The 13,339-nt window shown below is 36.1% G+C and overlaps 1 protein-coding gene across 1 annotated transcript in view; it reads right to left on the reverse strand.

The window, feature by feature from the left end:
• LOC104345057 (uncharacterized) overlaps positions 1–4,896 on the reverse strand; it is a 33,864-nt gene extending 28,968 nt beyond the window's left edge. Inside the window, exons 1-2 of the mRNA XM_086480535.1 lie at positions 4,839–4,896; positions 1,338–3,818 (exon numbers count right to left, since the gene is read on the reverse strand). Coding sequence (XP_086336661.1) covers positions 1,338–3,818; positions 4,839–4,896 — 2,539 coding nt within the window. The remainder of the gene's footprint in view (positions 1–1,337; positions 3,819–4,838) is intronic.
• Positions 4,897–13,339: the final 8,443 nt, after the last annotated feature.

Genomic DNA, 13,339 nt, shown 5'->3' on the forward strand with positions numbered 1-13,339 from the left:
TAACCTCTTTCTAGCTTCAGTCAGATCTCCACCTCAGACCTGTGTCACTGAGCCTCTTTTCCAGGGCAGCTCGCTATTGATGAAAGTCAGGAAACTGATTTCTTGTAGTGCCCTTTGCCCTCGCCTCTCTGGTAATAATCAAGTTCCCACAACACCAGCAGACTTCTAGATTGCCTGGACTGCTATAAATCTAAAGAGATTTCCATTTTTTGATTTGTTTTAGTATTTTAGATACTGATCTATATAGGAGTATCTACCTACATAGTGTATCTATACAGTCTATGTAGACTTTAAGTATTTTTGACATTTCCATTACCAGTGCCAAACAGGACAATCTTGGAAGACACATCAGTACTTTCTGCAGACATTGTGAACTAGAAGATTATTAAAAACTTTCTGATTTTTTTTACTAATATTCTTCAAGACATTTTCCAATTATAAGGAAGTATGTATTTTTCAACAGTATAAAACTCCTGACCTCCCATGTTCCCTGCTGGAAACGTTACCTTCTGAGAGGACTATCTGAGTTATATTTGCATATAACTCAATTGATATTAAAAAATTAAAATTAAAGAGTTCGGAGTGATATTTCAAAAACACACACACACATATGTGTGTGTACATATTCACAATGTAAAAAGCTTACATTGTAGCGTGCAGTGTCCCACTATGGCTTTATAATTTTATGATTCAGAACAGTCCTTTTAAATGACCAGTTATGGATATGGGTAGATGGATTACAGAAGGGGAGACACGAACTTTTCTAAAAGATTAGCTATTAAAAATAATTCTTTTTCATATGTAGTTATATTAGCCACATAAAGAGAGGAGAAAAGAAGGTTAAATGACCCACTACAGTTATTCTATGACATGTAAAGGCGCAGCCAGAATTAGGACTGAGATGTACTTAGAATTCAGTATTTGCTTAGATCACATGGATTCCATAAACAGATTTATGTGGTTTTAAACACTGACAAGAGCTCTGAGTTCAGGCTACATGGCAACTGAAAAAAACCCCTTCCTATTTTGGTGTTCGCTTCTCTCACTAAATGTATAGGAAGGGTTGAGTGTTTAATGTAGGAAACTCACTTCTTGAGCAAAGCTGCATTAAAATTTTCTTTATTTTTTTTTAATTTAAGTTACTTGGCTCTACAAGATGGCTCCTAGGATCCTCAACACAATAACTGCATATTATAATCAAATGGCCAAGCATACAATGCAATATGTAAAGTTATATCATACTTTCATTTTCTCAAAAAAGATGTCACCAAAGCACTAAACCACCCATGCAAAATGTGTGTAAGTGATATGAACTCCGTAAGTCTTTTAACACCTACCTTTCTGACTAATCTGTTTTACTGATAATGGGGAGATATCTGCATTCTGATGAAAATCTGCTTTATTTTGAATCTTTTTCTCAATTTCATCAGAGCTGGATTTGACTAACTGAGGTAGTTGATGTGATCCAGGCTCTCTCCTTAAGCTACCATCAGTTGACAGGTTACTGCAAAAGTTCTTTGGTCTTCCTTTGAGACTTGAATGTTCTGTGAAATTCTCTTTCTTTTCTGTATATGCTGAAGAGGTAGACAATATGGCAGCCTGTGCTGAATCATTATGGCAATCAGATTCAACAAGGATATCCTCCGATATGTCTTGCATCTCCGAAAAGCTTTCTGATTCATTATTTATGTCATGCTCCTCAGGATCTATTAGCAAGGACGACAGCAAGGATTTTTCTTGTATACTACAGGCAAGTTTAGGCTCCTTTCTTACTGCAGAGCCAAAAGAATCAGGTATCAATTTAGTGTCGCCTTGGATGAATCTTCGTTCTAGTCCACCAGTTATCACAGTCATTACTGATCCTCTCCTTTTCTTTGTTACCTCAGGCTCTGAAGGGGGTGGGTGAACATTTTGCTGTAAAGCTGAAAGTTGGTTTGGGGTGCTTTCCATAGATGCATAATTCATACTTTCTTTGTCATTAATAAGTTCACCTGAAGGGCTTCTAGAATGTGGAGAGATCTGTACCAGCTGAGCTTTGTTCTGTAGATCAGCATGGTTTTCCATATGGTTGTACTCTGGTGTCCCTTCATCTAAAGCATCTTTGGTAGACTTAGAATCTTCCTCCCATGTCGCTAGGTTTCTCAGAGGCTCCTCATACCCATTTTCTTTTTTCTCATTTATAGTACCACTGGAATGAAGACTCTCCATTAATGTTTCTTCTGTTTCTTCATCTTGGTCCACATAGTCTGCATAGTCATTCAGCAAACAAGTGTCATCTAGACTTTCTTCAGGCTCAGACGGATAAATAGTAATATTATGATCAAACGATGTGAAAGCATACTGATATGAAGACTTAAGACCTCTCAAACTTCTCAATGAGGACATCAAGTCAGGACACTTAAAAAGTTCTATATAGCTGGTATGAATATCTGAGTTCCTGTTATACAAATCCCCTGCTTTGGTCTCCTTAGGCAATACTTTTAATGATGGCAGTGAATAAAAGCCAGAATCCCTTCTAGGGTGAACTGGTGATGGTACATCAAGGGTAGTATCTGGGAAAGACTTTCTTCTTGCTGGTTTTTGTCCTATGTCTCTGCATTTGTTACAGTTATTTCTTTCTTGACCTAATACATTGTTCTTACTGATACACTGCTTCCCAGTGTTTGGGTTATTCAAGGTATTACTAGCTACAAAACAATTTGTATTACTTATTTTTGAGAAAAGTATTTTATCTTTTGAAAAATCTTCCTTTTCATTGATGTGGTCTTCATAGTCCTTTTTGTTATGTTTACAGAAATAATTTTCTTCACTCCAAATTCTCAAGGCTGTAGAAAGGGTGTCAGATTCCTTTCTGTCATCAACAGGGTACAAAGATACCCCCTCTGCAATTGTATCCAAATGCATTTTGTCACAGTCGGCAAATTCTTTAGGTGGAGGAAGAAGTGCACATCCATCTGGGAATGTATAGTCTACTTTTTCACGAAAGCTAAAAGATGACTCACAATCTGTCTTGCAAGGCGCCTCTGCTACAGAATAATCTGTTTCACTCCAATACGTATCTTCATGTTCCCTGTTGGAGGTTTTGCTCTGTGTCTGTTCACCAGGTTTGATGTTAACCTTTAGATTTTTCTTTCTGCTGGTATATTCCACTTTAATTTCCTTTGTTTCAATGTTCATTTTCAGGGGGGTGTTTTTGTTGGTGGCAGTTCGAATTTTATGTTTAGAGGATCCCTTGTATTTCCTATTGTGTTCTGGTGAATGGTCAGTTGAAGGACACTGGTACTTAAAACATTTTGAACACTGGCTTTTCTGGCATTGTCTTTCATGAGAACATTTATTATTCAAACTTTTCCTTTTCTCAGCTACAGGGTTTCTTTCAGAATCAAACAAAGAAACATTCTCAATTTCTACTTTCACATTAAAAGAACCATCTTTTACTTCTGCAGTAATTTTTCCAGTAGCCAAGCTAACAGACTCCAAAGAGTCTGGCTTGCCCCAAAGTGTAATTTTTCCTGAGGATGAGCCTTCTGATTCACCAAAAGTTACTGTAGCTAGGATTTCATCTTGCTGAGGTGAGAACATTTGAGGAGGATGGTTCTTTTCCTTCTTTACTTCTTTTTCACTGTATGATACATTATCAAGCTCTCTATCTTCAGATGCATCTGAGCTACTCTGATTCTTGTTTTTGTGATCTTTTCCATCTTCTTCAGTACACTTTACATCCAGAGGCTCAGTAAAGTGAGCTAGAGCCTCATCCGCTTTATTTTCAAGGCTTCCTAAATTTTGCTGGCATTTACAAATGGATGACAACTGTTCATCTAATTTAAGGTAAAAAAAGAGAAAAAACATTTTTCCCATTATTTGGTAAGCAGTATCACAAATGTATGATTAGCTTTGAGACACTTTTCATGGAAATTGCCTATTTTATCTTTAAAGTGTAGTGTATTGTCTACGTTATTTTTTTCATGCCAATATGAATTTCTTTTGTCTTAATTATCTGATAAGTAATGTGAAGTCAGATAATCAAGGTAGGGCATGTTAACTCACTCTGATTGGAGGAGATTAATATATTAACACTTTTTTTTTTCCTCAGAAACTTTTAGTTGTTCGGGGATAAGGTATTCTATTTGCATATAGACAGATTATCCTTTTTACTTCCATTACTCCTCTCAGTATTTATTTTGTTCCTGTGAACACACTGGGACATTCAATATCCCATTGCATCTTTGCAGTTTGGGGTAAATTACATGGAACTTTACCTTTATAATCCTTTTACAGATGAGCAAACAAAGGGATTAATGAATATTGTCACAATCACACAGCAGATCAGTGGCACATTGCCAGAAGGTATGAGCCACAGCTCGCTGTTTGAAGCAGAAGAAAACATTGTTTGCTGGTGGGAGCTGTACTAGGCAAGATTTCATGGCATTCATACAATTACATAAAATTCTGTCTTACTCGGGCTTTTTTTAGAGTAAGTCGTGCAACAGAGGATAAGAGTTTACAGTGACACCTACCTAAGGAGAATTAGAACAAGCCATTAAACTTAGACAACATTAAGAAATTTACAGCAGGAATGCTGAAAATTTGAGGCAATTAAACATGAACATCTTTAGAAAGACTTTGCCAGAAATAGCTAGGATAGTAGCTCAGCTAAAATAAAACTAATAGCCTCACCAAGATATTACCTGTATGTATCCACAGTAGAGTATAAATATTTGCAATTTGACAAATAGCTTTGGGCACAAAGATGGATTTCTGTCTTGATGAGTAAATGGAGAATAACCACCTAAGATTCTGATGTTTTTACTTAAAATTAAACAGTTTTGTAAACTTACATTCTCTGGAATCAGAGCTCTTTCTGCCCTTGCAACTTTTTCTTCTTTTTCTACTCATTTCTAAGAATTGAGAGCATCTGGGTTCCACTGTCCTGTGTGGGAGGGAAAACATTGGATAATGACGATGTTTTTCAGGAACAATTTTGTTCTCCAACTCTCTCAGGCTCTCTAACTTGGCTTTTCTCCAGTGTAAGAACTGACTGGTTATAATGAAAAACAGAAAAGTGCTAGAGTGGGTACTAATGCATCTATTTTCTTCTCCTGGTTATTTGGGAACAAATTTTCAAAGGTTTCCATATAATAGCTTAAAATCAAGGTCTGATGATCTCAGCTATGGCACCTGAAACAATACATTTTAAAGTCTGTGGGAGATTTGGGCAGCTGCTGACCCTTTCCAGCCTATGATTTTATCGGATTCTGATTTTCAGAGATTAATACTTTGTTTTAAGCATTACTTTAAAACTCAATCTTATTTAGATACACAGTGAAATACGTAATAATAATTGTTTTTTCTCTTGAGAAAAATTCAGAATGTAATGTAAGAGAATAAAACGCCTCAGCTAGGACTAAGTGCATAACTGAGCTGCATGCAGAGCAAACCAAGACCAACCTGCACTTCACAGTTTGGATTGTCCCTTGAATTTTTTTGTGTGAAGAAGACAATTGTCTTAGATGATTTTTTCATCTCATAGGGGAACTTGTTAAATGTAAGATTAACTGTTAATGCTGGCGTGGTACTGAAGAGCTATGCCACTCAAAATTAAATGGCAGTGCAAAACATCTGATAACTAATTTAAAAATATTTTTTTTCACGAAGTCACAAAAATCAAGTTTATTTGTGTGTCTCCATGGGCCTGTGGGAAATTTCACAGTGGGAAATTTAACAGGCCTTAAGAAACAGGGTATCAAAGAATGGTCAGCCCAAGGGAAACATGGATGCTACTATTTGTGTACCTTAAAAATTTGAAACAAATGAAGAATTCCTAAATCCTCAACTAGGACTTAAGCTTTGCATCCATGTTTAGTTAGTCAGTCATTTTCTTGCAGCTGATCATGGAACTGAGACCTTAAATTTATATTGAACTGAGCAGAACAGCTAAAATCCAGAAGTCATCTATCATTCTTGTCATGCAATAGGGCTGAATGCTGACTGAAGGCATGGTAGTGATGGAAGAAGCCTGTATCCCATGCAGCAGCATTGCTATGTAGAGGTTATTTAACCAATTATAACAGGTAGAATTTTCTGAGATTGATGTTTCCTTGGAAAATTGACCAAAACTTATAACTGTTCTTTTTTTTTTTTTTAATAATTTTCTTTTACAGTATTGGAATATAATGAAAATAATAATCTTTCAAAAAGAAGTCAATGTGTTAGGATTTGCTTCTGTTTATTTAATCCAACGATTTTTTATTATATCCTAAATGACCTTGGAATAGATAATTCACATTGTTTGAAATTAGAAGTATTTGAACTGCTAATACATCATTGCGACAGTTTTGAAAATCAGTAGAGTTATGTTGCGAAAAATCAACTGACTGCAAGTGTTATTAGTCAAAATCGTCTTTAGATGATGGTTCATCTGTACATGAAATATGTCACTGAGGAAAGAGCATGAGTGAATTTCTCAGGCTGCAAACTTACCTGGTGTACTGGGCATGTATGGATTTTGTAAGAAAAATGAGGATTAGGATAAAGCTTTTTAAATCATTGAACTGACATTATAAGACTCTTGTTACAGGTCTGTATGCAGGGATACATAGCTAGCCAAACAACTGGAAAGAAATTCTTTCAAGACATAGTCATTGACTTCTACTTCTAAAAACTTTTTAGTTTTATGTGAAGCTAAATGACTGAATATGCCAGTGCACATCCATTTGTAGACTGCAAAATGCAAGCGGTCTACCCTGTCTTTTTGGAAGACACTCTAGGGAGACTAAGAAAGTTTTGTATTTACTTCACAGCAGAAACTTTGGAATGTTAAGTTGTAAATTTTCAGGATGAAACTACTCTGCTTTTTCCAGGTGTCTTTAGTCAAAGGTTGACAGACAGCCAAACCTGCCAGCTGAGCTCTGTTCTCAGTGGGAAGAATGATCTTAAAGTCAAATATAAGGCTTTAAAGGACACAGAGACAAGAGCTGGGACTGATATTTATCTATAGTTTTCGATATGAAGCAGTTCCAGATAAAAATCAATATTCTCTTAAAGAGCTACATATGCAAGTATGAGTAGAGTATTAAATTAATATTTAGAGATGTCTTACGTTATGTAAGATCTGCAGATTGGTGCATATATTTATTACAATAGGAACAAATGTCTAACATAACCTGATTGTGATACTTGAGGTTTCTCAGCAACTGAGAAAATATTTTTATTTCTAAGATTTTTCTCAGTTCAACCTAAGGAAGATGCTACACACTCAGTTCCTTCCCCTTCCCTTTCCCTTCCTGACCTTCACGGTTGTCGTTCCAAAATACTTTCCTTTGTTACAATTTTTTTTTGTAATTTCCCAGGAATTCCACTTCCATGTTTTTTGCCTTATCCTATGGTCAGTAACGAAATGGTTAATCTCAATACAGGAAATGTAAATGCTAAGTCCACTGCTAAAATGCTGTTAAAAATTACTTGAGGATCAAGAACAGCTGCCTGTTTTACTCTATTCTCTCTTTACATTTGACAGTTAATTGTACAGCTATATGCACTACAGATTACTTTAAAGAAAATCTGAATTTTACTGAATGCTGGATGCACCTTACCGGCCAGAAATATCTTTAGCACACAGAATTTTAAGGCCTTTGTTTAGGGAAGAATAATAGGCATCACTGTAATCAGCAGTGTATTTGAATTATGATGGCTTTGGGGATAAGGTTAGCATGGTTCACCATGGATGGAGGAGAAGAAAAATGAAAAGAGCATTGAACAATACCAGAAAGAATAGAGGAAATGGAAGAAGGATGCTGGAATTTTAAGGAGGTAGAAAGTATTGTGAATCAATTCAAATGAAAATCGTATTAAGTTAAGTTTCTCCTCATAGTTGTATGTTTTTGCCAGCTTTCATCATGGCAAAACATCATATGACTTTGCAGAATAAATTCTAGGTCTGAGATGGTCACTAGTTCTACTACTATTCAAATGGTATTTAGTGGCATGGGACAAATTGAAAATACTGAAGGTAGACAGTGTTGGTTTTCTGCATTCCAGGATTCTGGGAAATGAAAACTTAATAATCTGAGCATGCAGCCCTGAGCCATCAGTAGAAAGGTTGCTCATAACGGTAGGATTACAGATTTTGCTATGTGGTCAAAGATGAGACATAAAACCTAGGTGAACAGGATGATTAAGCTAGTGGTTTTGTTTGTCTGCTTTTAGTTATTGCTGTAATTGACAGTAAATAGATCAAAATTATAATTTAGAAGATTGTTTGCACTGTTCATTGGTAATTAAGACTACTATCTCCCAGATGTTACTTTTCATATTTATATATTATTGATTTCAATCGTACATGCAGTATATTAAATTGTTGAAATCTTGAAAGTAATTTTCAGGTAAACATCAGAAAGAACCTTTATGATGCAAACAGTTTTGTTGTCCCTACTATATATCCCTATGTTGATTTATGCTTTCTCCTCTGAGGCTTACCACGTCAAAAGAGGCACCAGTTCTTTGCTTTTCACTCATCTTTTCTATGTATATTTTCCTTGCATTGCCTTTGTCTATTCTTGTTTTGTTGGTCTGTTGTGGTTTAACCCCAGCCAGCAACTAAGTATCACAGAGCCTCTTGCTCACTTCCCCCCCTAGCAGGATGGGGTGGGGGGGGGGAGGGGGAGAAGAATTAGAAGGGTAAAAGTGAGAACTCTTGGGTTGAGATAAGAACAGTTTAATAATTGAAATAAAATTATAGAAAATAATAATAATGACAACAACAACAACAACAATAATAATTGTAGTGAGAAGGAAAATAACAAAAAAACCACCAAAACCGAAAAAAGGAGAGAGAAATAAAACCCGAGAAAGACAAGTGATGCAAATGAAAAACAATTGCTCACCACTAACTGATGGATGCTGAGCCAGTCTCTAAGCAGTGACCCCTGGCCAACTTCCCCCCTAGTTTATATGCTGAGCATGATGTCACATAGTATGGAATATCCCTTTGGTGAGTTTGGGTCAGCTGCCCCAGCTGTCTGTCCTTCCAACTTTCTGTGCACCTCTAGCCTACTTGCTGGCAGGGCAGCATGAGGAGCACAAAAGGCTTGTGTAAGCACTGATTAGTAGTAACTAAAACATCTCTGAGTTATCAACACTGTTTTCATCACAAATCCAAAACATAGCCCCATACTAGCTACTATGAAATAAACTAACTCTACCTAAGCCAAAACCAGCATACGGTCCTACAGCTGAGATTAAGAATCTCATCACCTTCAACCCTAGTCAAGTGAGTAGACCCATTGACTTGAGTAAGGATTAGTCGTACACACCAGGACTGCAGGGTAAGACCCTGCATTAGGGACTATTCTATACACTGCTGGACACTAAGGAAACACTAGTCCAATAAGATTAGATGAGAATAGAGACACTCAGCAGTTCACTGGGTAGCAGCCAACATCCACTGATGTAGCGCTCTAAGTGACAGGTTTTTCTTCCTACAAACAGCAAGTCTAGCTCAGAGTAATAACTTCTTAATTTTGAGTCAAAGATCACTCTCCACCACAGCAATAGTTAAAACTCTGTCTAGAATATGTTCATTTTCACTGTGAATAACATCCATAATAGTATTGCTTTCAGGATAATGCAGGTGATGACAAGTGTTGTGATAATAAAGGCAACAAAGTATTTTTCTAACACATGCCTCTTGAGATCATCCTGTTAGGTAGAAAAAGTTGCCTTAAAAATGTTGGTTGTAAGTAAATTTGAAAATACAGAAGTTATTTTACTTCAGTTTGATATATTTATATAATGGAGATTTTATGTGAAAAGATGTCCATAAGTTTTGTAAACAAGCATGTTTTCAGTGAACCTAAACAATAATGTTGAGACATGGGCAGAAAAGACAAACTAAAAAAAAAGAAAGGAAAATATGGAGAAAATATTTAATAATGTTGAATTGGAATGGTGTGGTGATATAATCCTTTTGCAAAATATTTAACGCTTTTTTAGGATAATATTAATTAACCTTTTAGATGGCAAACCTCTTGCTTATACTTTCAGTATCTTATGTCGTAGAAGGCATGGCTATAAATACATTCAGTGACAGCTCACTGAATACTTCCCCACTGAATCCTACACCGTTCACAGACTGTATAAGAATGATGCTGCAGAATACCCAAACAAGCCTTTCTGAAACATGAACCTTCTACTGCTCTTTCCTTCTGTATTTCAATGACGTCAAACCTTCCTGATTAATTTCTTGCCTCTAGATACAGTACCCTACTTTTTGTCTCCATTGCCCTAGATAACTTTAACCACACTGAATTTTGTTCTCATTGACTTCCATTGTGTCTCTTCTTGGGTTTCTCAATATACTTCTATTCTGCACTAATCTTTTGCTTTGAATTTGCTTCTCAAGTTACCAACTATGTTTGTCCCAGTCTCTCACTGCTTGGTTCCTCTCCTCCTATAAAATTATTCTTAAAGCTTGTTTTTTCCTTGTGAATTCTTCCTTTTACCCTCCTTACTGATAGTGTTTTATAGCATATTACCTGTGTTTGCTTTTATGCATTGAGGCAGATGTCCCACAGATAAGTTACTCTTAACAGAGACAATATTATTAGAACGAGTTGTTTATGAAAGCCTAGTAATTTCATACAGAGAGTAGGCAAAAAGGCTTATTATTGATTTACCTCTTATTTACCTAATTCATATCTTTTTTATGTACCTTCCATTTTTGCCTTTTTTCTACAAAAATGCTCCAAGTCTCTTTTATCAAGCTCCCACTATTACCTTATTTCAATGATTTCTGCACACCCATTTATGCAGTACTGTTGCCAAAGAATGTATTTTATGCCAAATGCATGCAAGAAATGTGATGTGTTATCAAAAATGCCTGTCTTAGTAGTGTTTCTTACTCTCTGCCTCAGCTGGTACGTATCTTACATTCATTTGTTTATAGTTTCGTCTATATATTTTCCAGAAAAGACTTGTCTTTAAAAATGTCTTTGCAAAATGTGTAGAACAAAGGCAGCAGGCAGCCATTTATAGGGGCTGTAACAGGACCCTAAAGCGTTTTACAAAATTAGTTAATACATGAAATGTATGTCTGCAAAGAATCAGCTTCCATTCAAACGGAACTCAGTAGTTATCTGGCAGTATCCAAATAGCTATGAGAACAGCGCATCGAAATGAAACACTTCGAAAAGCATGGGTAAGTGAAATTAATCTGCAATAGGTATTTTACTAGGACCCAGTGATCACAAAATCACAGAATCACAGAGTGTTAAGGGTTGGAAGGGACTTTGAAAGATCATCCAGTCCAAACCCCCTGCCAGAGCAGGACCACCTAGAGTAGGTCGCACAAGAACGTGTCCAGGCAGGTTTTCAATCTCTCCAGAGAAGACTCCACAACCTCTCTGAGCAGCCTGTTCCAGTGCTCTATCACCTTCACAGTGAAAAAGTTTTTCCTTATGTTAATGTGGAACCTCCTATGCTCCAGCTTGCACCTGTTGTGCATCCTATCATTGGCCATCACCTAGAAGAGCCTGGCTCTATCCTCCTGACACTTGCCCTTTACCTATTTATAAACATTGATGAGGTCACCCCTCAGTCTCCTCTTCTCCAAGCTAAAGAGACCCAGCTCCCTCAGCCTTTCATCATAAGGGAGATGTTCCACCCCCTTAATCATCTTTGTGGCTCTGCGCTGGACTCTTTCAGGCAGTTCCCTGTCCTGCTTGAACTGAGTGGCCCAGAACTTAACCATTTTATTTCATGAAATGTGCTGTGGGACTTTTAATGAGCACACCAAATCAGGATCTTGCTTTTTTCAGATCATGAAAAGATAGCAAAACCAGTTGATATATTTCTGCAGTTCTGATTCTCAAGGAAGGTTACTGTCTAAGCAACTAAGAACATCACTTATGCCTTAAATGAGCATATTCAGAAATCCAAACCCCCTGTAATTAGATTTTGCATTATTTTGGACTCTTCTATAAGCAACAAGTGACACCAGACAAAGGGTTAAATAGGTTTTGACCAATCTTTTTTAAAGGAATAGTGGATATACTACTCCCACCATTATGTTAAAGATACCTCCCTGCAGGCAGGGTGCTCTTCACTTTACTTTTAAAAAAGGCTAATAAAGTAACAGTCAGTCAAATGTTTTCAAGGTTATTTTAACTAAGACTGCAAGTGCCAGCAAACACATAGCAAAAAATAGTTCAGTTATCATGGGCTGTATATGCACAAGCATTTCTGCCTTTTTCAGAAGAAGTGAAGTCACAGGTCCAGCTTTCAGTTCTTAAATTCTGCAAAATCATATAGAAAACTTACATTCTTATAAATCTTTTGCCAACTTACTAAGCTATTCTTGCTTTCTGTTTAATTATTTTGAGCTTTCGCTGCAACAAGAACTTTTTAATAAGGATAAGCATTTATTTCATATTTTGGAGATGTTTCGTTTCTGCATCAGCATTGTTCATTTCTACCTTCATTTAAAGACATGCAACAAAATGAAGAGCCAGTAGGTAGCCTCTGTGCTGTAAATGGTCCATACAAAGATCACATGATAATTATAACACAAGTACTATATAACAAATATTTCAACTTACTGATCAGATTTTTCCAGTGATATCAATTTAATGCAATGTATGTCCATGTATTTATTATCATGTATGTAAAAACATCTTTTAAAAAACTGGCATAAAAACCATATTTTATTGTGCATTATATCTCTGTTATACTGGATAAAATAATTTTGTTTTCATCAAAAGTTCTTAAAACTATTAAAAAAAAAAATTCCCAGAAATGGCAATTCATGTTTACATCGCTGAACCTTTGCTATTCCTGTTTTAGAAACCAAAGGGAAAACCCACTAATTTGAACGTTAGCTGGATCAGCCCTTTTCTTGTCAGTGAGTTTGTCATTCTGATATTCAGTGTGCTGCATTTTAGTAAATTTTAATTTGTTTCTGGTTTGGCATGTAATTCATGCTTTGTCAGTATCAAACATGGTAACGGATAAGTGAAATACCCTTCAGATGTGATGCGGCAACTGGTCATGAAATCAGTAGAAATCTCACTATAACACATGACTATTTCCAATAACGAAATATAATTTCTATAGTCAAAGATGTTATTGTCAATGAAGTACTAGAATTCTTTGTCAAGCTGAATTATTCAAGTTTTTAAGCTTCAAAATAGTCGATCCAACATAACAGAAATAATGTAAATCCAAAATCTTTGATTATACTTGAAACTCAGCTCACCAAAAGAAACCCGCACTAGTACAACTGGTTTTGAAAATAAGGTAGCTTTTTACTTTGAGAATGTCTGTGACGGCAAAATACAAATTGCAA

This window comes from Leptosomus discolor, chromosome Z, assembly GCF_034619465.1.
Source record: "Leptosomus discolor isolate bLepDis1 chromosome Z, bLepDis1.hap2, whole genome shotgun sequence".
NCBI lineage: Eukaryota > Metazoa > Chordata > Aves > Leptosomiformes > Leptosomidae > Leptosomus > Leptosomus discolor.